We start from the raw sequence: 26260 nt of genomic DNA on the forward strand, positions 1-26260 counted from the left end.
TAACAAACGACACTGAGACCTATTGTTATAAAATGTAACAAACATGTGGCATGTGACGCTGTTAATTCATAAAAGCATAAAAGTACACGCTTATATGAAAATGTTATCGACATCCTATGGGCTTTAAATTAGCAGGGTAACATTAATAAATAACATCCCCAGGATCATGATAAAGGGGCCCGGCCACGTGTGGGTTTGGGTGGGCCCCTTCCTCAAAAAGAAGACAAAAGGACAATTGTCATTTTCTCACACAGTAGATTGCAAGCTCTTTGCGACAGTCATAGCCCAAATTCACCAATCGTGTCCACGTTTTTATCAATGAAGTCTTATATGGCAAGACCAGGTCCCCTTTCTCCTTCTGTACCGCTTTAATGTGATTTTTATTCATTGTCCTCTTTGTAAGCGCTATGGAATCTGCTGGTGATATATACAACTGTGATGGGAAGTATAACCTACGATCATTGAGAGGGGGGGGCTCTTTTTTTCCGGCTGAGATGTAGCTTTAGCAGGATACAGGAAACTGTGCAGACGCGGGGCTGAGTAAGTGTGCCACTTCAATCTGCCACCCACTGTGACACGCACATGTGGACGGGTGGGTGCAGTTTGCTGCTGGGCTTTACTGTAAGGAATGGGATTTATATATATATATATATATAATTCATTTGGTTTAATAAGGAGCTGTACGAGATAAGGGTTTAACCCCTCGTGTGCCAGACACCCAAGACCTCTTCCTGTTTCTGGCACTCCCAAGGATGAAACCCTTTATTGTGTGCACTAGCCCATGATATCCTGTTATACAGTTCCCCAGCCTGTATTGTTTAGTTCCTACGCTGGATTCTCCGATCAGCTGTAGAGCTTTGCCTACCTGCTGCTAATGTATGTGTTGTTTACCAGGAACAATGTAACCACTACGACGGCTACAAAACATATTGAGTCTTGGCTTTATTAGTTATAGCGATGTGTACCCCCCCCCTTAAAAACCCCACACAATTTGTTTCCTGTCAAAAGAATGAAAAAATCACTAGTATTATTTCCTGTAACTATATGAGTACAAAGGAAACCCTGGAGAGACCAATAGGAATGACGGAACTGAACGTTGCCTAAAATAATTTAAGGCTACGAGGATGCTTTTTCTACAGGTTAACCAACGTAGGGGGTCTTTAGTAAACGTTGACACCTTTTATTGGGCCAGCATAGAAAGAGATGTAACCTTACACAAGCTTTGGGGACCTCGGTGGTCTCTTCTTTAGATGGGACGAAGAAGCTGTATTTAAATGTCCTCTTATTGGGCGGTATCTCTTATAAAACTCCTAAAAAGCTCGTAGAATGGCTTGTCGGGACATAAAAAGGCTCATCTGACCCAGTCCATTGTTAAACAGGGACCATCCAAGGGGAATACTTCTTGGTTGTTCCTCCTTTAACCTTTCATTAATGAAGATGCCTGACGAGGACAGTGCTCAGTGTGAGAGCCATTGTTCCCTGCTATGGCAGCAATGTTTTAGAAACTCATTCCTTTTGTAGTGCTGGGTAGGAATGACAAGCTAACACTTTAAGAGGGGCTAATGACAGATGCTTGCTGCAGGGCTTCATGGGGAATAACGTAACCCAACAGGCCGCATTGTTCCTTAAGATATTGTCGTAAAAAGAGGTCTGGAAAACCTAAACCTGATGGTATCACAAATCATTAGTTGGAGGGATTCCTGAGACCACAGAAAGGCACCAAGGTACATCTAGCAGTACATTTTATTTGCAAGAATGTGCAAGAATATTTTGTCTGGTGTCTTAGGCAAGGCTGGACACCAGAGACTGGGGACCCGAGTTGGGACAGTCCTGCTAGATCTAAGAGAGTTGCCAGATATGCTATGACTAGGAATTATCATTTTGGGCATTCACTACATTACTAGGATGGCCAGATCAAGCGCTCTGGGTTTCAGTGTTGCTAAAACTCGAGATTTGGTGCATTAACACTACAGGGAATAAAGAACTGCATTGAATGTGAGGTTGTTTTATATATATATATATATGTGTGTGTGTGTGTGTGAACTGGTTAGTTGTCAGAATGTAATCTCTATTAATGTGCCTGTTTTGTGCGGAGTAATGTAAATGTCATTTACTGCTGCGGAGCGATATAACACAATTGTCAAGAATTCCAGAGCGGAAGCATAATTGGACAGAAACACCAGTTTGGAGTATCTGCTTCCATTCTGCACACAAATCATTGTGGGTGCATTAGAGGGCAGCACGGGGTCCATAGCAGCTGTATGCAGAGGTCGGGAGCAACCCAACATATGGTAACGCATGGACTTGGCACAGCAGGTAGTAGCCAGAGATTTCAGTGAACAGGCCAGGGGTCAAATGCCAAGTAGAAGTGGAAACAAACGTTTAAATACCCTGCGATTTGAATAATCAGCTGAGCACACTGGCCACTGTACCCTCCAAACGAAAGGGCATCGATAAATACAGAACATCAGGAGGTCACAATTCTTTTTTAGTAAAAAAATATTATTATTGGTGAGTTTCCATTGAGAAAAGATGTGTGATATCATACGCTGTGCATCTACAACATATTCTGGAATACTGATGGGGGGGTGAGTTTAGGTATTGGGTCATCTGTGCTTGTAATATGCCAATATGCATGATGTAAGCAGGGTTATGTATCATCTATAAGCAGTTGCCTAACAGGAATGATCACGCCAGCTTCTGACTTTGAGAAAACACCCATAACATCAAAGCGCACGAAATCTGTTAAACGTTTTTTTTTTCTTGGCCATTAAAACATTGATAGCCGGCCGAGCTGTGCTGGGTTGGAGATCTGGCGTAGAACGCTTTGATGGGGACATACAGAGGCGTACCTAGAACAGAATAGGTCTGACTTAAGGCTGGGAACCAGGCTAACAGGGGATGTGATTAATGACATAATTCTAAAATATGCTGCACTGACGAAAACATCTCTGTAGATTGTTTGCATTAGAGGAATTCCTGAAATGCTCTCTGTTTGTAGGGAACAAGGTACAAATTTCCACGGTGGGGGTAGTAGCTTGGGGGATGAACCCTGGCAGAGGATCCCATGTGGATTTTCTTTATTTGGATAAATTCATCTGGCCTATATTTGGTTAGGAATTCTTTTTCACAATCTCTGAGAAACCCAGATATAGTGGACAATCATAATGACAGTTCGGGTAGCATTTCGTACGTGACGGAACGATTCCCATCGGAGGCTGAGTATGGATGATAGGAGTAATAGTCTATTAAGGGTCACAAAGGGCTACCACTACCACTACAAGTGAAAAGGTCTACCTGTAACACATTTAATCAAACCTCATAGATGAAGAAAAGCTGACTTCCTCTTTCAAAATTTCCTCCTATAGGCTGTAAGGCATCACCATAATGGAGTTTATTCACTAAACTGGGAGTCTGCCGAGGAGGTGAAACATTTGAACCATACGCATTATGCAGGGACAGCTTGCCCGTGTATTGACTTATAAAAGACACAAGAGAATGGTACTCTATTACCAAGACCTTGCAGAAGGGATATTACAATTGCAGGGTTGCTATTGCATGAAACTCCCAAGGGTGAGTCTTAATTATAGCGAGTTTTAATTATATTAACTCCTACAGGAAGCCATGAACGGAACACCTACAATGTAGAGACTGTGCAGTCTGTGAATTCTAACCTTATTCTTCACTGCCTAAGTGTTGCATTTGTTACAGTAATGTAGAGGATAGGACAGGAAGACATGCAATAAGTGGCTTTGTCATTTTTAAAGGATGTTGCAGCCATCGTATTGCCTGGCAGTAACTCAGAACTTCCTCACATAACTGCCGACAATCCCAAATTTGCCAGGCTTAGGTTCCGTTGGTTGACTGCCCTGGCAGGCTTCCTGGTTATGGATGATGGTGCTGTATGCGCAATGACTGATACTGGTGAAAAAAAGGCAAAGATGGGGCATTATTTGGAAAGAACACTCCGTGAAGTCATGTCACTGCCAACCTTTGTGGGCCCAAGTGAAGTCACACTTTTCAGGTGTCCCGGGAAAGTTGAAAAGTCACCAATATAGTTGTACTTTAAAGTTTGTGAGCACCCAGTAGGTAAGAAGAAATATGATGGGCCAATTGGTTCCAATCTGCTGTCAACTACTATGTAATTTGCATAGGTCACATAGGTCCTAAATGTAATTGGATGATCTTGGATAACCCTAATGTTGCAGTCCTGCCAATTAACATCCTAAACACGATTACTAGGACAGTCATACGCTGCAGTACATCAGCTAACATACAATTGCAGCTGGCAGGTCACTACACTGGCATTCCTAAATACATTAACCTCAAGGCAACTTAGGCTACTGCCAATGGCCCTTTCCATGTGGCTGTGATCCTCCTCAAGGAACAATGGGCTATGTCCAATCACTTCTGCACTGTATGCTGTGAATTAACCATAAAGGAGCATGGATTGGCTGCCATAATTCAGTTCCCTGTCATTTGGATTCTTAATACTTCTTTTTCCCAGTGGAAGCAAGAACTCTGATTTACTTTGTCTGCTTGGATGTGCATTTACAGTTAAATAGAAATGAAAATAGATCATGCGTGCTTAATATTGGGAATAGTACTAATAGCATCGGAAATACATGATTCATTGCATAGCTTTTAACCCTTCGAGGCTGACAGTCACATACTTTCACTTATACTTATTAGATGAAGAAGTGCTTCTCTCGGTCCAACATATAGAGTTCTCCAATACAGCAATAATGCCCTTTTGTTAGCAGCAGGTACTTATTAGGACCTAATGTAGTTTCCTTTCAAGCCCACACATTTATATTACACATTCAAAATGTCATATGCTCTCAATAAAGCCTCTTTACATTCCTACAGAGAATTAATGATGCAGATTCAAGTGAATCGTCACATGTTTCCGGTGGCATGTTCATTGTGCCTGCTTCCATGCCACGAGACTGAAACTCTAAGCTGAATGTGCACTTAGATACAGTCCACCGCCCTGTTTGGCACCGATACAGAACTGGTTTCAGATCTTCATTCGCTGAGGTCCCTCTTCCTGTGATTTCAGAGCTGCTCCCTGTTATGATTCCACCTACTAATCAATGCATCAGTGAGCAGACAGGGCATCTAAATTACCCCGGATCCAGGGCAGGCAGGTGACTCAGTGCAATTATCTGTTGTTGATGGCACCTAGGTATCTATTCTTGTCTGCTACAACCATATTTGGTATTAACCTCGCAAGTGCCAAAGGGCTACTCCCTGTATACTGTCTGGGTCACCTGATGCAGAAAATGAAAGTCAAAACTTCTAGAATTTAGCTTTCTAAATGAGTTGACAGTGACCCTCTCCATAGTAACTCTTTAATAGCCCATCACAAATGTTCTATTGTAGTGAAACACTGATGGTGGCAAATAGATGGTTATAGTAATTGAGCTTAACTAAATATCTTGAAATGTTTCATAGCCAGGAAAACAGAGATGTCCTTTAAAATGCCATCTTATGAAATCAACTTAATCGAGAGAACATGGAAGCAAATTGGGTGGACTCGATTTACTCCCGCTAGGCAGATCATCCACACACTACTTTACAAATGGAATGGTTCTTAAACTACATAGGCAGATACGGCTAGCACCCTTTTCAATTCATTTTATATTATATCTTGAAATTTTACACAAATCATAACTATCTCTCATCAAGTCAGGGGTGTGCCACAGCAGGTTCCCAGGCCCAAGAAGAGAGAGAGAGAGAGAGAAGGAAAGAAAGAGGGAGAGAATGAGAGGAGGGATTGAAGGAGAGGGGGAGAGTATGTCTATGTGTTTTAGTGTATGGTGCTAAGCATGAAAGTGTGTGTCAGAGTGTGGTGTCAGGGGTGTGCCTAGGGTTAGTTGGGAGAGAGAAAGTGTGTGTATGTATGTGTAAGTGTATGGCACTAGCATGAGTGTGTATTAGTGCATAGTGTTAGTGGGTGTTGGAGCAAGTGTGTGTGTTAGTTACAGGGGTGGGGAGCAAAGAAATACTTTAACCCGGTGCCCGCGCTTACATTAAGTGAAAGGTTGAAGACCTCTGATAAAACACTCACATTTTGGTACTTTATACATGGATTCAAATATTAATTAGGGCACTGAACAAGATTTCAAATCAGGGCCTGGCATCATTCCTGTGCACATATAAGTAAAGAAATGAAACCCCAAAACAAAATGAAACTAAATTAAAAAATGTTTCATATCTCCTAACATCTCATTTTGCCAAAGATTAACACTTTTGCTTTAGGGAGTGGTTAGAGGCCTGGCCACGAAGCCTTTCAAAGACTATTTATGTAAGGCATTAGAAGAACAATGTATTACGTTAACAGCTTTATTTATAAACCTATGTCCTGTTGTTTCTATACACATTATTGATACTTTTTAGAACCCTGTGATACCCTCATACCCAGCAATCATTCTGAGCTCCTAGAAAAGAGGGGGTCTTTCAAGTGACACATTTTCTTTTGCTATTGTCATTCAAATTTTAGATGATCTGATGTGTTATGTACCCAGACCAATAATAATCTAAATTATTTGAATGAACATCACATGCTGGGTATGCTACATTAATATATACATCTGATTGACAATATTAAGTAGCATCTTTTTAAGCAGCCAGAAAGATTAGTTAATCGCTGTAGACTATGTTGAAACCATTCATGAATTTGCAAAGCTAATGTGTTTTAATGCCTCTCTCCACCCTCCTTCTTCATGAGTTCTGCTTTTTTCCCCCCTTTCTTGCAGACAAGACCATGATCCATAGCCAGCCAGCCACCCACCAAAACACCCTTAGAGGCCCCAGATTGCTAGCACGTAGGACAGCTGTCATTGTCACAAAGGGACAGATATGCCTCGGGGTACTTAGCTAAAAAACAGGACACCTGGCTTTTTTCAATAATTAAATATGGCCTATACAATTCAGCTTGTATTTGTATCCTGTATAGTAAACCTCTAGGATGTCAGATGGAGATTGTGAAAGGGGTTAACTTTGGTGTCTGCACAGATAAAGGAAACTGTGTTTCCTGTTACAGTAATCATCTCAAACCAGGGCGTGGATATGTTATTGTGCTGTGAGAAGAGTATGTCTTCCTGGCCACTAGTGCCGAGGATTCTTCTGGCACAACAGTTGCCGACAACCTAATCTTTCATTGAGCCCTTTTTCTAGTTGCGCATCACGGGAGTTGTAGTCCTCAGCAGGTGTGTGGTTAAAGATTTTCCATCCTGCTTTTAACAGAGGAGTTAAAATGTCACATTACAAGTTTGCTTTTCAGCATTTCATTTAATATTAACATAACGAATGATACATCTTTGGGGTGTTATTACCATTCTGGAGATTCTAAATGATTTAGGTTTTTATGTTGATAACTGTGTTCATCCAGCTGGAAAATCGTTGCTCCTAAAGTGTCGACTTTGTTTGCAAGGAATGAAAAAAGCGACATACCTTATACCATTATGAACATCTAAGTCTTAGACGTCTCTAGATTGTAAGCTCATTTGAGCAAGGACCTCCTCACCTGTCGTATACTAGTTGTTATGTCCTGTCTACGCATTGTACAGCGATGCGGAATCTGATGACGCTACATAAAACAATAAATAATCATGTCTATATTGGCATACGTGTATTTTATTTTGCTTGTATTGTACAGTCAAGATCTTTTGTCACTTTCTTTATATATTTAATGAAAGCAGAAAAGGTTGAATCTCTGTGTATAAAATAGTGCTTTTTGATGGCCATGTATCTGAGCTGTATGGATATGGTATCTGAGTTATGCTTAGAACTTGGTAGGTTGGGCAAGGCTTGGCCCTGCTCATCAGAAAGGGGATCGAAACCGGCTGAAAATGCCTCCTCTCCTTCCATTTTCAGTTTCTATGGTGCAAATCCAGCTCACCTAATGGGTGAGGTCAGGTTGGGCTCGTCACTGACAAGCTTGTGCCCACCACCTACCTCCTAACATTTGAAATGTCCACAAACAGATACTTTTGCTGGAAGGGGTTTGATGGGGGATGAACTTTTACCAAGACTTTTTATGTGACTTTGTGACCTATTTAGCAGAACAACAATAGAATTCTTGGCTTGGTTCTTTGTTGACCCCCCAATGCAATGCATTACAAAAGAGGAACAGTGTGGTTGCCATATACTTTTACAACACGTCTGTAAAGGTCCCACTCTGAAAGCCATTATCGTTTGCAGAAGAGGGCTTTCACTGCCTGGCCCAGTAACTTTACGTTTTCTGAGAGTTTTGTATCCTTTAATCTCTCGCCGACATGAATAAAAGAGGCAGAATATATAACAGCCATTTTTTATGAGTAGAATAGTGGAAATCCGCTGGAAATCAATAAAGTGCTCTCTGTCTGACAAAGGACAACAGCGTATAAGACCAAAAGGGTTAATCAGGAGCTGTTTGTTAAAAGGTTCTAAGTCAGCTGTCAGCACTGAGTCATTAGCCTGAGGATGAAATCAGGGCCTGTACATGAGGTGTGGCCACCTGAGAAGGAGCTGCTTTTATGTCCATATATGGTGCTTAGACGTGGCGCTTATGGTCTCCTCCCCTTTCAGGCACACACCTAGCACCCACAAGCATCTGTATGGAACAAATAAACAAGTGCACGCTGTCAGGGTGTTTCCTGCCTGGGCGTGTTATCATGTGGATTTCTTAATAACAACTTGTTTTAATATTGACAGTGTCATTGTGATACTTATATACAATACCTGTCTTCTAAAGGCCGTACAGTCATGGGCACACTGAGGCGATACAAGGGACCACATGAATCAGGTTGCCATATTCATCGATGTGACCCCCATAAAGTAGAAGCTTATTGCAAGTGTTTTTAAAAAGAACCTTCATTGGTTTTAGCAAAGCCAAATATATTAAAATTACTTGCAGGTTTCATTTTTTTGTTTTGCAATAAGTCTAATTTGTGTGGGGATATATTTTACATAGATACAAAGTAAGTTAGGTTAAAAAAAGAGATATCGTCCATCAAGTATCAAGTTCAACCATTCCAGAAACCCATATTAGTTGAAACATTTAAGTGATTTATTTAATTATATTGAAGTTGAAGTGTGAGGCAACGAGTGAAAGAACTACAATATCCAATGATATCTTGAGGTTAACATCCACCTTTACAAAGGCAAAAGGGGTTTTTACAGAAGACAGAAATTTTACAACAAGGGGGGATAATAGGAAAGAATAATGATTATGAGAATCAGGATTTAGGATGGCTGCTCCTATGGTATGCATTCTAATATATAGAAATACAATTGAAAAGCCCTTTAAATACTTTGCTCTGCATCTTTGATAAGGGCCCATCTGGTCATCCTACCCTAAGGCGTTCTTTGCTTCAAATGTGAAGTACTCTTATCAAATTGCATGTGGAACAGTAAGGGCTGTGTGGGGCAGGTCAAAGGCTCCTATGGTTCCATCCGTTTCTAATTAGGGAGTTTTTCGTATTCGCCTTCAGTCATTGTTGGGTCTTCTCTGTAAAATGACCAAGAGCTGCGCTTTACCATGACTTTTTGTGTGACTGTGGTATTTTCTGGTTTCTATGCATATTTCTGTGACTATTAGGGCCGTAGAACACTGGATACCCACATACCCAGCAAACATCCTGAGCTGTTAGAAAAGAGGAGCATCAGGGGATGGAAAGAGGGACATAAGGATTTGGGTTCTTCGCGGTACAGTCCCCTCTAAATGGAGGCACTTGGGAGGTATGGTACAGCGAATTTTGTACATCTGGAAAGTTGTACTACAGGTTGTACTACACCTAAAGTACCATAATTAGGGGTGTATTTCGCAGCGTTGTTGAACTCCTTCGACATTCTTGGAACTTTTAAAATGTCTTGCTTCTTTGTAGCAAGAGCAGAAACATCTCCTTTCGACAGTTTCTCAATTCACAGGCGCTAATAAAAATAAGCAGCATTGAAACACTTACTAATCCCACTCTTGGCTTGTATAGGGATTAACAAGTATTTAGTTTCCTTATTTAATACATTCTTATTAAAATGTTTATTTAGATCAGTGGTGTCCCACTTTTTCCTTGGATCCGTTGTATATTTTATAGACCTACCAGATTGTAAACAGATTCAGAATTTAATTCTAGAATCAGACACTTGATTGTAAAGAAGATTCTGTGATGTTATGGAAATGTGCTTAAAAATGAACTATTAATTTTAACTATTCTCCTTCCAATTGCCTTAAAATTAGCAGTAAACTTTATTTTTTCACTGAAGAAAACGATTAAGCAAACCCTACTTAGATGCAGGCCCTCTGCAAAATCCTGTGTCACTTTCTCGTAGTTTGGGGAGCGCCCCCTTTTTAGTTTTAAGTAAATGTTTAACTGAATGCATACAGTATGAGTATAAATTGCAAATGAAGATCATTCTGTTTATTGATTGCTGCATTTGCACAGCAGATAATAGAGGAAAATAGGAAGATAGGAAGAGATCGTTAAGAGGAAGAATAGGCAAACATGAGGGGGGTCCCTGGAATTAGCCACTTGGTACAAGGCAGCAGAAGTTACAGATAAAATGAGGAAGAGAGAGGGAAAATGAGGAATTTCCACAAATGTAATAGTTACACAATGTCAACAGTAAAATGTACAAATAAGGGAGAAACTACTGTAATTTGTCACAGGTCACAGGGGCTTTTGTAGGGAAGGAAAAATAAGGGCAAATTTTCTGTGAGGCCCCCAATCATACTGCAGACTCGGCATGGGAGGGCCTTCTCATGCTGAACAGGGCCAGACTGGGGGCAGCCTATTTTCGAAGGGGTCAAGCCAGGTTAAAAGCATGATTCTCATTGAGGACAGCCTGAGAGGGTTAAAGTTAAACGCACCTTATTGTGCTTTGTATTTCCCTGAGCAACAGGAAAACCTAAGCCTACACAACGCTGAGTAACCGCCCTAAATCGGGTGACCTAGTAATATAAAACAAATCAGTCCTACTTTTGCCCAGGTGGGCACCTAAATTTAAAGTATGCCGTAAGTTTTTAAAATGTGGTTTATTGTTTGCCTCGCAAATAAATTCTGTGAAATGACTGTGGACTCTCAGGGACAGGTCTCTACTAGCAAAGGCTAAGTACACAGTTACGAAAACTATAAAGGCCTCTGAAAAACACAGGTTAGGTTATGACAGAGGGGAAAACATGTTACATTTCTTATTTTGGGGGATTATAAACTACTGATATAGTACAGAAGAGCAATACAGTTTGTCAGCATGATAAACAATGTAACAAGGACATAGAAGAATTCTTATCCTATTTGAAAATGGATGAGTGGGGCGTTTAAAGGTTTTAAAGGTTTAAAGGTTTGGCTAGATGTCCCCTGAAGCATCCTTGTCAGTTTTTCTTTTTAAGAGGACCTTAAAAGGTAAGAATAGTGGCCACCTAGCAGGAAAGGTAGGCCACCTGCACAGTGCTTCTGGCAAAATCTGTTCTCTGCTTTATGATATGCCCCCTTCCATGTACAAGGAATCTGACCTTTTGGGATGTCTAAGTCTACCTTATGATGCCATTTTTACCTAATTTAATTTGATCCAGGCGTGCATAACAAATCTGTGATAGTTAAAGTGGATGTGTCCCGAGTTCTATAACCTGAAGTTCGATACCTGAAATAAACCTATGTAACGGTGTTAACAGATTAAAATTATATATATATGTATTAAAATGCACCTTACATACATATACCCCGGGACGAGCCATATTAACTTCCTGTTCTCAGGAGCGGCATGATTATTCCTCCCTTCTGTTAAGTTACTGCTCCCTTCTAGTGGAAGCTGATTGGCTCTGGCAGCCTTTCAAAGGCTATGGTGAGAAAGGGAGTTTTCAATAGGAACTAATTGTAAGTCTCCCAGACTATTACAACAAAAAGTTAGAATTATAGTACATCAATTTAATCATTTTAACCATTATAAAGATGACAACTCTGTATTTGGGGTGGGATTTTTACCCCTAGTACAAATTAGGATCCTTATCTTGGTACTAAAGCCTTCAGGTTCTGGTGTCAGGTGGCACCTTGCCAGTCGAAGGACAATGTCTGTAGTCAGACCTGATAACACTATCTCCTTGGTCTGCATGTTGGTTACACTCAAGGACACAGGTGGAACATTTCAGTAACAGCCTGGGGGCACCTCTGGCTCTCGCAGACCAGCTGTTAGTGGAATGAAAAAAAAATTCAAATGCAGATATATTTGTTTCTTTTAGTATATGTCCATTAAAACATGGGTAAAAAATATTTCATAGTTGGGTATATTGCCACTTTACAATACTTAGAAACGCTCTAATTTTCCCTGGGAGATTCAGTGGGACCATCAGCGGACCTCCCGTCGGTGTTCCTAGGTATGCACAGTGCTGTTCTGAGTAGAAAACAAGCAACATTGAAGATTGCAGATATGCTTAATAGAGGGATAAATACAAAAATGCTTATCATGGAGTCATGGTGCAGTTGTGTTGATTATTGTTAGGAAAAAAATCATCTTTACTAAAGTGATGCCTGATTAGAACTCCCTTTATATTTAAAAAAAAACACTTTGGCCTCTGCAAAGCTCCAATGTGGAAACTTGGGCTGTGCTGAATCTAGCGCTCTGTGGTTGGAGAGCTACATCATATACCCAAACTCAGTACGAGCTACAGAGTTTGTGGCTGAGATCCTACCCGGTTCAGCTAAATATGTGACTCTCAGTAAGTAGGATGCCTAAAGAACACTATTCAGAACTCATTTGGGCCTTTTATACACCTTGGTGAACAGTTCATTTTCTGAAATAGCTAAATCGATATGCCGCGCTACCCTAGGCACAACAACCTTGAATGCCTTACACTCTAAACAAATTCAGTTTAAATGAGCTATGTGGATGCCCCAAGGTCAGAAATTGAACTTATTACAAGCAAAATGAAAGAAAAAGTGGTGCAGACAATTGCTGATTAAACCCCTCACTACAACTCCAGTTATAATCCAGAAATGTTCTTATTTTTTGCTTCCTGATACATTTCTTATAGTTTACAGAGACAGTACCATTATTGTCCTGGTTTCCAGTACTGTATTGAGTTACATGTGGTGAACAGATGCCCACCTGGGGCGGTTATAGTATAATCTATTGGTATAGAATAATTATAGACTTAGGGCTTCCGTCACGATATGCTTACGTCTTTCTGTGCTAAACCTACGTACAGTAGAGACAGTAGCCCAGTTCCCGTGCGGCGACTATATGGTCAAAACGCTCTCACGCTCAAAATAGGTTGTCTTTGGGTGATTTAGTGTGTAGGCCACGTGTGGTGCAGTGTGCAGTGGAATCCACAAGGTGTGCCAGCATCCTGACGGGAGGCTGTGTCCTGAGACCAGTGTCAGTCTATAATTGCTGTGCAATTCAATCCTCACCTAAATGTATCCACGGCTCACTCCATAATACTATCTTGGATGTGGTAACATCATAATCTACATAGCAATCAAGGCTGGGAAAAAAAGTTAATCGAGATCAACTCCCACTCCCTGCTGTTGATCCAGAAATAGGCTAAAAAAACACTGTAAATCTGTAAATAAAATGTAATGTACTGATATTCAGACAAAAGGATATTCTGAAAACAAGAGCACGTAAGTTTTGGGGTCTTACAACAGGTTAAAAAAATGGGCAAATGACATGGGTTCATTGACCATTAAAAATGTTTCTATGTCCTAGATGACTGGATTTCTTCAGAAGCAGGTTGGAATCTCTGCATCCTTCTCCGATACGAGACATTTAAATTAACACGCTGAATGAATATTTTGACATGTTCAATCTTGGAGATTTAAGTAAAAACTATTTTACAGCCATTTTTTTCTTTTGGTCCTGACAAAGGTGCCACTGCATTGTTACAGTTTGAAATATTTAGATCCGCCTCAGGCAAAAAGTATATTTCACGTAATTGACTTGGTAAAATGACCCAGAAGCTTCTCTCTGCAGCTGCACACTTAGTTACATTAAGTGTTACGGGTATATGTTATCCTAAACCAGCCATGGGCCTAGTAGGTAAAGCACACCCAATGAGCAGGTAAGAGATGATCTACTCGCGCAGGCTGGAAAGAGATAACATAGGCATAAAAAAATCATTAGAACCCAAGCTGACGGCCTTATTTTCAGGAACAGAGAAGGGGGAGCTTGAAACACAACCTCTGCCTTTAGGGATATGAGCAACAGCAGGAGAGAGTCAGTTCCTCCTCCCATTATCATTAGGGGAGAGAGAAAGAAAAGTGCCATGTCTTGCAAAAAGTGACAGGCACTCTGAGACAGATACAATCAATCTTCCTTGATCATCAATATCTGCTGCAGTTAGTTTTTCGTTGATGCCATTTTATTTTATTTAAATACATAGTTATTGATTCATACTTTCCTTTTTAATCTATTCTGGTGTGTGTTTTATATATATATATATATATATATATATATATATATATATATACGTGTCAGGTTCTGTTGGGTACATCTTCTATGGAAGATAACAGAGAACCATCTACTCAGTATATCTGTTTTTCCAAATAAAAAAAGCTGGACAAAAATCTAAAGCACATTTTCTGCCCTCCCTAAGTAATGTCACCTGCCTTAGAACATGCCAACTGTAAAAAAGCAAAAGTTTTGTTTGCAAAGCTAATGAGGTTACTTCGGAAAAGCTCTGGCACAATGGATCTCTTTTTAGTAGGTAAACAGTGAAGAATGCAAGGGATTTGAATTTCAGCCTTCTGAGCCTATGCTGTTTACTCTCTGTGATAAAGACCCAGCGGTATAAGCCAAAAGTGCCCTTAGTAAAGTGGGGATACAGATGTAACAGTACACCCCTTTGTAGTTGTTGTTGTTGCCAGAGATGGGTGTCCCTTGGTTTCAGATTACTCTGTCTTTTTGGCCTGGTATTGTTTTTTTTTGTGTAATCAGTGAGAGAAAGATAGACAAATGTAGGATCACTAAACAAAAATTTCACAAACATGACAAAGAAATGGTTATAGTATAATATGCTCTTGTATGAAGTGTGTTTTTAGCTTCAATTACACAGGTAAACTAAAGCTAATGTATAGGTCAACTGAAGTAATTTAGAGATAGGTTGGGAATACCCACCAAGTTTAGTTCTCAAAGAGTGGTCTGTAAATTAAATCCCAATGTTTAATTAATAAGTCAGATAGCTAGGCTGAGGGGCAAACCAACAAAACATGGGTGAAATGCTTTCAAGTTACTATTTATGAGTAAACTGATGAGCTTGACCCTTATTGACTTCAACTGGAGTTTCTGTTGAAGTTGGCTGAAACTTAGCTGCAATCTCCATAGCTTCAAAAAAGCTCCACTAAACTTTGCTCCTGTGTTCTTAGAACTGAATTTGGCTGCTGAGGAATTCAGACAAGTTCAGTTGTCGAGTGGAGTTGTGTCTATGCTCTATCCAGTATTTACTGACTTGAGTTTGGCCATTGTGCAAACCTCACGTTAATGAAGATGTATGTTTTTTAGCTGGATCTCGATAAATATCAATGCCTGTTCTTTAGGTGCGGTAGCTGGGTTTGAGTTAAGAAGTAATAACCATGGCACCCTTAAAAACATTAACATAAATAAAAATAGGCACATGCTATATGTGTTACAGCTGCCTTTTAGGATGGGTCAGCTCAATGGGAAAGTTGTTATAGTAGAATATCACAACATTTTAGAAGGCACCATGATTTTTCAAGAGAAAAAAAGCAGCTGGTCTTTTATCTATGCTGTATAATCTGCACTTCAGTGTTATCAGAGATTCCAAAGCCTGTTACCAACCAAACGACCTTGACAGTACCTCAGAGAGCTTTCAAGGTCAAACACAATTGTAGAGACTTTAACCTTGATGACAGTGCTTTTGCATTTAACAGCCTTGGCAAGGACTCCTGTTGAACTAACTTCTCAGCTTTGTCCTCTGAATATTAAGATGATATCAGTCAGAGACATGCCGTGTGCCCAGCACATGCTATGTACGCTCTCCTGATGCACCACGGAGGTCTGAGGATTTACAGCAGTAGGGGTTACGGACAGATGGAGACAAAGCACAGTGGGGAGCCATAGCAAGGCTAAACGGATTAAACTAAAAAAAATATCAGGATAATTGTTAAGGAGATTATACCATGGGCGGCAGAATGGGGGAATAGTAGGTGACCTACAGAGGCACTGCAGGAATCAGAGAAGTAGGTAATTTTATACAGGTGTAAAAAGGAAAAGATACGGGCAGAATTCAGCTGGTGGGGAGGTGGAAAGGATCACATTACCAAACTGTTTTTTTTTTTTTACTTCTTTCCACCTGCAATTTTCTAGACACAGGAAAGAGAGAGAGGTAGTACAGGCGAATATATGATTTTTTAGCAATAAGAGGATAATGAAAGCGGACTATTCCCGAAAAATAGAAACATCTTTTGAATGTTGAGCTTCTGCAAAAACCCAGGAGAAAGTGAGTGAGTGAATATTTGAGAAGCAAGTTGACAAAAGGACCATTGTTTCATCATATACAGGCTCTTTGTGGCTTATGCAATTGGTTACTGGAAGCTCGCGGTTCATTGAAAAGCAAGGACAGAGCCTTTGTAATCCTAGATGTGGCCAATTAAACAGGCTGCAGCTACCACTTGGCTAAACAGGCAGCAGCTTCCACTTGGCTAAACAGTCTGCGTCCTAGCTAAATATGAAAAGAGGAAAGTCCGTCTCTCTTGTATCCAGTCTCGGAGGGTGATGTCAGTGGTATTACTGCGTGCAGATTATCGGAAGGCTACCAACACAGCCCAATGTACAGGCAATAGGAGCCGGATCAACACAGCGTCATTAGGTGTTAAGTTGAGGTGCTTGTAAGTTCATTCATTTTAATCCAGATCCTACAGGGCTACTTACAAAGTGCCTACCTTTTGCGCTCAGACAGGGGAGCACGAAAACACGGATACTTTTCTTACAGCCTAAAGCGGAATATTGCTTTCGAAAGAATATAAAATATGCCAACCAATGGGATACACCAGATCCTTAAGATCCAGTTTGGCTTAATAAACTGTGAAAACAAATATTTGACAGCGGAAGCCTTTGGCTTCAAGGTTTATGCATCCGCTCCAAGCTTGAAAAAGAAGCAGATCTGGACTTTAGAACAAGATGAGATAGATAGTTCAGTGGTCTATCTCAAAAGCCACCACCTTTCAAGGTACTTGTCTGCTGACAAAGATGGTAATGTATCATGCGAGGCTGAGAAACCGGATAAAGACTGCCGTTTCTCCATAACTGCTCAGTCGGATGGGAGGTGGGCCCTCCAGTCCGATCCCCATAAACGATTCTTTGGGGGTTCAGAGGACAAATTGTCATGTTTTGCGCAAACAATCACAGAGTCAGAGCTTTGGGCTGTACATCTTGCCATCCACCCTCAAGCTAACCTACTAAGTGTCAGCAGAAGGAGATACGCACACTTGAGCCCTCAGGAGGATGAAATCTCCACAGACAGTAACATACCATGGGGCGTGGACTCCCTTATTACTTTAGTCTTTCAGGACAAAAAATACTGCTTGAAGACTTGTGACAACAGGTACTTAAGGAACGATGGGAAGCTGGTTAAAGATCCTGATGATGGGACAGGCTATACTCTGGAGTTCAAGGCAGGAAAGTTGGCCTTCAAAGACTGCACTGGGAAGTACTTGACACCTATGGGTCCTACAGGTACCCTGAAATCAGGGCGGAGTTCTAAACCTGGCAAGGATGAACTTTTTGATCTGGAGGAAAGTCACCCACAGGTTGTCTTTATGGCATCCAATAGAAGATATATCTCTATCAGACAAGGTAAAAAAAATCACTTGTCAATGTCATTCATTAACAAGTAGGTTGTAACAATTGTAGCATTTTGTAACAAGTCCACATTTGTGATGAACCCATGTAAGAATAAAACATCTGTTATAACTGTTTCCTATCAAATACCCTTAACCATTGGAATTAAAAAAGGTTTTCAAGTATGCCTGGTCCCATCAGGATGGGTTAAGAAACAATGATGTATATAATGTATAAATAGTCTTCTATATCTAACACTTCTTTACACACCTAACAGCCTTTTGATCATCCATTATATATAATTTAGCAGCAGCTCTACATAGGACTGAAATAATTCAGATTATAACAGCCCAGGAACATAAATTATATGACAGCAGATAAATATTGGGAGCTTCCCATTTAGTAACCCAATACTCACTCACTTGTTAGGGTAGCTTCACACATAACCCATGCATTTTTAAATGCTTTCATTAATTTTATCTACTTATTTATTACTTTGGGACTTATTATTTTTTTTCACCTGGGGGTCATGTGCTAAAATGTTTTAAGTTCTACTGATGGTGTGGAGTGGAGTTTCAGTAATGGCTCACTGCCAGAAATAATACCTACTTTCTGAAAATACTTTGTGTGCATAACATTACAATGTAGCGACGTCAAATGCTAGTATGGCAATAAGGTGTGTAAACTGTGATATATCGACACCGACAAGGCAACCTCTTGTAGTAGTGTTTGAAAATTAGTAACTAGTTGAATTCATAAAGTTATCAATATGTTTTCTTTCTCTCGAAGATGAGATTATATTTAACATGAAAATGAGTAATAGCCTCATGGCAATTGCCCACCCAATACTGGGGACCGACAAATAGTCTTCAGATGTGCTGTCTGGCAACAACAGAGGGCTGTGGAAACCCAATACCTTCCCCCTGAAATGTTTTAATTTTAGGGTGTGAACAAAAAACATCTACCGACCTATAGAAACCTCTATTACTGGAGTTAAAGTTCCCTAGGTTATAACACATTAGTGCTTCTCCCTTTGAGTTTATTTATTTCTCCTGCAGCACACTAAATGCTAAATTCTTAGCATTGGGATCTTCTGTGTCACCTTCTCCCATCTACAATGCAGGATAATGCTTTTAGACTGTGTAGGGAGAAACACGTCCCTCAATTATTTAACCTCATGTATGACTACTGGCCAGGCTACAGGGTTGGGCTTTCCAGTTGCCCCCAATGTCAAAAGACATTCTAAGGACCTAAAGACTACCTAGCCTGAAAAGATCATGGCATCCAAGTGTGCTTTAGTATTACTGGGAGGTTCCTACAGACCTCAGAAGAAGGCCATGTACTGTGACTAGCAGATTCTTCCAGAGTTGAAAGATTCCATTCAGAGTTTTGGGGTTTTTGTCTTTTTCTAATTTACACGTAACCACACAACTGTGCTTAATTAACCACTGCAGTGCAGCATTCTAACTACCTTTTTCCATTACGGCCCTCGAAGATGTGCTTGGACATCCTTGCTGCAGAAATACTTTGACCAGCAACAAGTTGTCAAGTCTCAGGAAATTTCTTTTCTGATGAATCCAGTAATTTGTTTTAATAATATAGTTATATCTCATAGGGGTTCAAATCTATTTGTGTTGTCTGGGCAGCAAAAAAATATCTTGGCACACCGATAAGGACAGTGAGGCACTGCCACTGGGCTGATCTCACACTAGGGAATTAATGGGTGATTGCTTTGGTATGTAGGCCAGAGGATAATTGTTCACATCAAGAGCCTCCCAGTACCAAGGAACAGACTTATCAGCCTGTGAAACATTACTTGTTAACAGAGCAACAGAGAGACCCTGGCTTCAGCTCTTATCAATAATAACTCAAGAGCTACTACAGGAGTTAACACCACTGTACTTATAGCGTTGACAGCCCCATATATGCATGGTGGTATTAACTGGACATCATTGGCACTTAAAAGGAACTGTCACTGTCATGATTACCCCCGATCCACATTCATATTCCCATACATCATACTAGTCACATGTTAATAGCATTTACAAATATTTTTTTCTTGTTGCTGCATCACATGCTTTATAAAGATACCGTATCCTAAAATATTTGCTGTAATAGCTTTACAAACAAAGCGCATGTCTACAAACAAACTCTAGTGCTAGTTGCTCAGACGCAGTTCGCAAGAAACAATCCAGAGAGAGGCCCAACTTACTAAGTAGACTGATAGCATAGGAAATTAAGGAAAATCTGCATGAAGTGTCCTGTTATGGCTTTCTATTATTAATAAATACTAAACCATATAATATTTCTAACTTGACTAGAAACAATGTTTCTTAAAAAGAAGAGAATGGTAAAAATTTTAAATTGTTCAAATGTATAAAAAAAGGATGCAATGCAAGTACTACTGTGAGTACCACCTTAATAACCTTTTAATTTCTGAGTTCGCATTATGTGTTATGTACAACTAAAGATCTTCTCTTCCATAAACACTTTCTTTCACATTCTGATTCTATTATTAAACAAAATTATTTTTCAGAGTTTAGAATACTAACCCAAATGCTATTGGATACTGCATTAAAAATTATCAGCTTATCCTGGGAAATACATGATCAATAAATCTATTGATCATTTGCTTATTTCCTAAAACTATTATTTTTCTAATAACTGATAAACAAAAGCAAAAGACAGGCTCATAGTTATGTGAGTCTCATTATGACGATATAACTGACCAGAATCACAGGTGGGTGGGCTGCACACAAGGTGAGCCAGACAGTGGGGCTGGCTCGCCAAAATACAGTCATTTTATAAAAACACAAGGTGCTTCCAAACAGATTGAACATGACTTCAAAAATCTTTATTCACATTGACTATTTACTGACTATTTTTTAAACCGATAATTTCTCTATGTATTAAACATAAAACACTCATTTTTGACTCTTTCTTCCTCTAACATTTTCTGCACATTATAGTTTTGGAAGAAAACTAATGTCTATGTTTAGAAGAAAGTATTATCTGCCTAGGCTCTCCAAAAGCCCAGCAAAAGCGTTCACACCATTCTGCTGAGCCTAACGCAAAGCTGCTTATGCAAAATGAAGGCTAACAGTCAAGATTAAAATAGGGTGAGGGTCGCAAATGCTGGAACAGCCAGCCAGATGGAAATAACAGCAATCAGATTAACAGGCTCAATTAGAGGCAATTGTTGAGGGAATTTGCAGATTTAGAGGGTTGGGCAAAGGAGCTGCAGTTGGCATCCTCACACCAGGCAATGGGGGTGGAATAAATAATTTGGAGAGGGCTGTAAGACAGAGGCCATGCCATATCACAAGGGGATTTCATATTGTCCATGTTATAAATTACCAATAGGTCATTTGAAATTCATTTAAGGTTTGCTTGTTTAAAGTTATTGGTGTTTGCACCTCAAGACAGCATGGGGACAGGGTGGGAGTTATTTATTTCCTTGGCTTAGGGCCAAATAGTCCACCCCCAAACAAAATATGTTCTTAATGGTTCTTTACATTACCTGTACCCACAGGCAGCAAGCTATTGTTTATTTAACTAGCTTACTATGACTTTTAACAAGGTACCTGGTTAATGTTTATGAAACCTTTTTAGTACTGAAGTTGTGTTTAGTATCCATATTCGGGGCTGTTGGCCTTCCATATCAAGTTATTATGCCTATCTTCGTAGGTGGAATCTAGGAAATATTGAATGCAGTCAACCATATATGAAATATACAGGGGACTCAGCCTACACACTGTATGAATACTGAAACACAGGCACCCTTTAGATCCATTTGTAAAGGATCCCAGAATGTGACATCACTTCATTACATGCTCGAACCACATAACATGATGTCATGCACAAAAACTGTAACCGTGTACTCAAACAGAGGACACGTCAGGGAAACATCTTCTTTTTAATAATAGGTGAATGGCTAACGCAGGATCAAGAAAGATGAAGTTTTAAACAGCAGTGACATATTTGAAAAGAGGGAAGAAACAGAAAATAAGTCCCATTCAGAACAAATAAGAACTTGAAAAGCATGTGATTGAACCTATGAAAGGGTATTTTCAAAATCCAACTGATACAACTCAGATCTAACAAACCCCAAAATGACTCAAGAAAATATGGATCCTAAATGGTTAATGTGGACATCCTTTTTTAGAATTATATTCTATGTTATGTTGTTTTGTTCCATAGGTTTGTAAAGAGCTTGTTATTATGTGATTCTGTGTCTATTTCATCTGTTCCAAAATATATAGATTGAGCTTATATTATGCTTGAGATCCATGGTCAGAATTTAACCCAGACCCTGACTTTCTACAGTATTGTTTATAGCATTTTAAGAATAGTTATAAACTGAGATATTATTATATGGGTGAAATGGAGAAACCTGTAATGCAAGCAATATATAAATAAATGTTAAACATTTGTGTTTATAGGTAAAATATAATCTATACTACATTTAGAACTGTGTTTAAAGGTATATAAAATAACTTTAAAAAAAATCATCTTAAGTATCTCTATCAGCTGTTTTGCACACTGCAGTTTAGTCCAATGATTTATCCCAACTTTGCTACATCAACTTCCAGGTGTAAACGTCTCAGCCAACCAAGATGAGGAGACAGATTTTGAAACCTTTCAAATGCAAATTAATAGAGAAACCAAGAGGTGTAGTTTTCATACCAATGCTGGAAAGTACTGGACCCTGGTGAGCCATGGCGGGATCCAGTCAACTGCCACTGAAATGTAAGTACCACATTTTCACATACTTGAAATGGAGATGACGAAGGAGGCTATAAACTAATTTAAGAATATTAATGCTACTGCTATACCATTATATATTAATTTCTTGCTAGCAACAGCCATGCAATGTAGAACTCCGTATATATTCCACCTATGACCTAAAAATGATTTACTATATAGTATAGTATAACAATCTCCGAGAGTGGCACCTGCATCCGGTGAAAATATGAAAGTCACACTTATGCCATTTGCCTGGCTCATGAATAGTGCACAAGTGCACTCAAGAAAAACATGTTTGTCCTGTAGTAGCGGTACCCTTAAAAAGTAGAGGTTAAATTCACAGGGAATATACACCTGGCTCTCTTATGCTGTGGTTAACAGTTCAGATCATATAATAAGTCAGCATGGACTGTAAACTCTAAATTGGCAGTAAAGAAACAACTCTACTAGATGCTGCCATCAAGCTACCACTTCAGTGCACCATGTGTTTGGAGGGTTGGAGAGATTTAATGCTATCTAATTTCCTATACATGAGCTGTCACTCTGCTCTTAAATATAGGAAATGAACTAAAAAGCCCTACTTAATGTTGGTCACTGGGTGATAAAGACCCATGACTTCTGGTTGACTGAATTATTGTATGGAAAAACGGCAATTCCAATATGGGCCATTTGCCCTTGTTTCTCACCCATCACAATACATCAAACAACGTCTAGAATGAAAGCTGAAAATAATAAAAACAATGCAGACATACTGCAGGCTTTCCAAGAAGTAACCGAGGACCTTGGAAAAAGCCAACACCAATACGAGAGCTATACTTCATATATTGCCGTCTGAATCAATCAAGGGATGTTCAATAAATCATCTATGTCCTTGATGGTTGAGCAAGTCTGCAGCCAAGAAGCTAAGTAAGTAAGAATATACAGAGCTGGTGTTTATAAGTTTTCTTTACAGAAATTTAATGTAAAGGTCTAATTATGACAAGAAATGGCATGTATTTTTTGAGGCATCTTACCAGCCACACCATGGAGGGCAAGTAAGATCATCTTAATTTTTAATGAACGGGATCGACAGAATTATTCTACAGTTGAAAAATACCAGGAGTTTAATGTTCACACAGCAGGTTCAGGAGAAATGGATCCAGTCAGTTGTTCAAGTCTGAGCAAAGGACCAAACAACTTGGTCTTAAAAGCTTGCAATCAAACGCTCAGTTAGCCAATAAATAGCATGATTAAAATCACCACTTGGGAAAGCCTCAATATTAAATGAATGTCCCCGATAAAGCTAGAGACGTTTCCAGTGGGCAAGAAGTGAATTAACTGAGATTGAAACACGGATTATTTTCATGTCTTGACAGTTCTGCCAACACAATGTTTGATATTGAATGGCGAGGCAGGAAAGTTGCACTGAAAGCCAGCAATGGAAAATACATCTGTACAAAGAAGAACGGGCAGCTGGCAGCTGTCTCAGACACAGTTGGTAAGTCATGATGGAAGGGGTAAGAGGACAAAGCCTGGTGTTCCAGCTGCTGTGCACCATAACAAACTGTGATTGTTATATTTCACATAAGTAGAAAGATGGTCATGAACTTCTTCTACCTGATGTTCTTCTGTACCGTACCATATATCAGGAATAACAGCTATAGGCTTGAGGTCATCAGTCAGTGTGGTCTGACTTGACAAGAAGGTAAGTGTGCAGGCCATGCAAGTTAAAACGACTTCCTTTCATTCCATTTCAGGAATATAATCTACTTGCATTTGTTTACAGGTGCACAACAGAATCGTGGCTAAGCTAGGATGCAAATATAACACAATGGAATCTAGAGCTGCTCTGTCACTTTGTGAAAGATAATATGGGTTTAATATTTGCTACTCTGCACAGTCAGGATTGGTTTATGGCAGAGAGTCCTATTTCCGGGTTAAATAAACCAAACATAAGGGAGTAAGAAAACACAATACAAATATGGTAGATAACATTTAATGAATGTAATTACTCGAATAATCAATGTTATTTTTCCTCTATTTCTGCAGGTGAAGATGAGGAATTCATGCTGAAGCTGATTAACAGGCCAATACTGGTCCTACGTGGGGATCTGGGGTTCGTTTGCTATCACAAAACATCGAACACACTTGATGCAAACCGTTCATCATATGATGTTTTCCAGATTGTCTTTAACAATGGAGCCTACCAAATCAAAGGTCAGGTACAAAAAAATGTAATAGAGCTTAATTAAAATGTCAAGGGTATTTTTTTAAAATCAACTTTGGACAACAAGCTGAATTTAAACCATTCTTGCACTAGTGGGGACAAGATGTCTATTCGTGCAGGGGTAGGCCTTCATAAAAGCCATTGGGTTCAGCAACATAGCTGCCACACCTCTTTATATCGTTGACACACTCTTTCCACCCATGGCCCATGAATTCCTTTTACTCATCCTTGTTCTTCTGTTGAAGTCCTGTAATGAATGTAGTTAAGCTCCATGAGACAATCAAGTTTCCAACTTAGGGAATGCAAATGTTTCCAGCTGATGCAGGTAAATTTTCAGCCTCTGTATGAGCTGAACCAGACTTTGAGTGGTTACCTTGAGTGGTGGTACCCATCCTTATAGACACATACATGCCAGAAGACAGAAGGGACATTTTTAGATGGGTTAGTACATGCTTCTCCAGGCCTGATGAGCTAGGCTGAGCTAAGTACTGGAGCTTGCCCAGCGATACTGAAACCTGTATTGCCCCTACGCATACATATGATTATGAACTACTTAGATCCATCAGTAAATTGTTCTCTTCTCCCTTTTCAGGTCAGGCTGGCAAGTTCTGGTATATCTCCAGCAATGGCACCATTTGCACTGATGGAGATATGTCGGAGGACTTCTTCTTTGAATTCCGAGAACACAATCGTGTAGCAATCAAGGGCAAGAATGGCAAATACCTGCGTGGCGACCAGGCTGGCACCCTGAAGGCAGATGCAGAATCTGTAAATATCGCAACCCTCTGGGAGTACTGATGAACATACAGCACCTCTTAGGTTTAGAGGACACTAGATAAACGTCTTGGTGGCAACCAGTCAGAATGAGTCAGAGAGAGGTTTTCCAGAAACCACCATAAAGGACAGCGACACAGTTGAACCTGAGCATTATACTTCTCTAACGGTTCACAGCTTTGTTCTGATTGTAAGTTGTGGATATAGTGACGCTCTCGAAACACTGGTCCCCTTAAGGCATGTAATTAACTATCTGATAATACAATTTATATTATAGATTAAGATTATCTATATTAGTTTTGTTACCTTCTTTGACTGTGCTCTTTGTGTACAGTCAAAATGACCAGTGTATCTTCTGCGGTATACACTGTTAAAATATGTAACGCGTGTACTGTGTAATTAATAGTTACGTTACTGGGGCAGCTTATTACTAGGGTAAATCTGATCATTCACTAATGCAGGTAAGGCCTGTCCATAAAATTTGTACATGCAAACCACACAAAGTTGTCCAAATAGGTGATGGGCTTCAGAAGGCTTCTAGGTGCAAACTGACACCCCATCCGGCTAGATGTTTTTTTTTTTATCATTTGTAAATGAGGTGCTGCTGCATTCACACAAAACAGTAATAAAGATTTATTTGGCAAATCCATAACAGGTTTATTTGATTTGACCTCAGTTTCACGACTCATGAAAAACTCAAGAAACATGACTCGAATGTGTATTCACTTTTTCTCTTGGCATTAATAGTCATCTAACTTG

At 39.7% G+C, this 26260-nt stretch overlaps 1 protein-coding gene across 1 annotated transcript; it reads left to right on the forward strand.

Annotated features, from left to right (window-relative positions):
• Nucleotides 1-16439: 16439 nt before the first annotated feature.
• On the forward strand, nucleotides 16440-26056 carry FSCN2 (fascin actin-bundling protein 2, retinal). The gene is made up of 5 exons (XM_053453417.1): nucleotides 16440-17790; nucleotides 22368-22524; nucleotides 23877-23998; nucleotides 24550-24717; nucleotides 25320-26056. The coding sequence occupies exons 1-5, from the start codon at nucleotides 16965-16967 to the stop codon at nucleotides 25523-25525; spliced, it is 1479 nt and encodes a 492-aa protein (XP_053309392.1). The 5' UTR covers nucleotides 16440-16964; the 3' UTR covers nucleotides 25526-26056.
• The last annotated feature ends 204 nt before the right edge of the window (nucleotides 26057-26260 follow it).

This window comes from Spea bombifrons, chromosome 13 (genome assembly GCF_027358695.1).
Source record: "Spea bombifrons isolate aSpeBom1 chromosome 13, aSpeBom1.2.pri, whole genome shotgun sequence".
NCBI classification, from domain to species: Eukaryota; Metazoa; Chordata; class Amphibia; order Anura; family Pelobatidae; genus Spea; species Spea bombifrons.

What these genes read in the sequence shown, in the direction of transcription:
- FSCN2 (XM_053453417.1), top strand. Translation starts at nt 16,965, where the DNA reads ATGCCAACCAATGGGATACACCAGATCCTTAAGATCCAGTTTGGCTTA. An exon ending in ATATATCTCTATCAGACAAG is followed by an intron (nt 17,791 to 22,367) that starts GTAAAAAAAATC and finishes ATCAACTTCCAG; the next exon opens with GTGTAAACGTCTCAGCCAAC. An exon ending in AGCTGTCTCAGACACAGTTG is followed by an intron (nt 23,999 to 24,549) that starts GTAAGTCATGAT and finishes CTATTTCTGCAG; the next exon opens with GTGAAGATGAGGAATTCATG.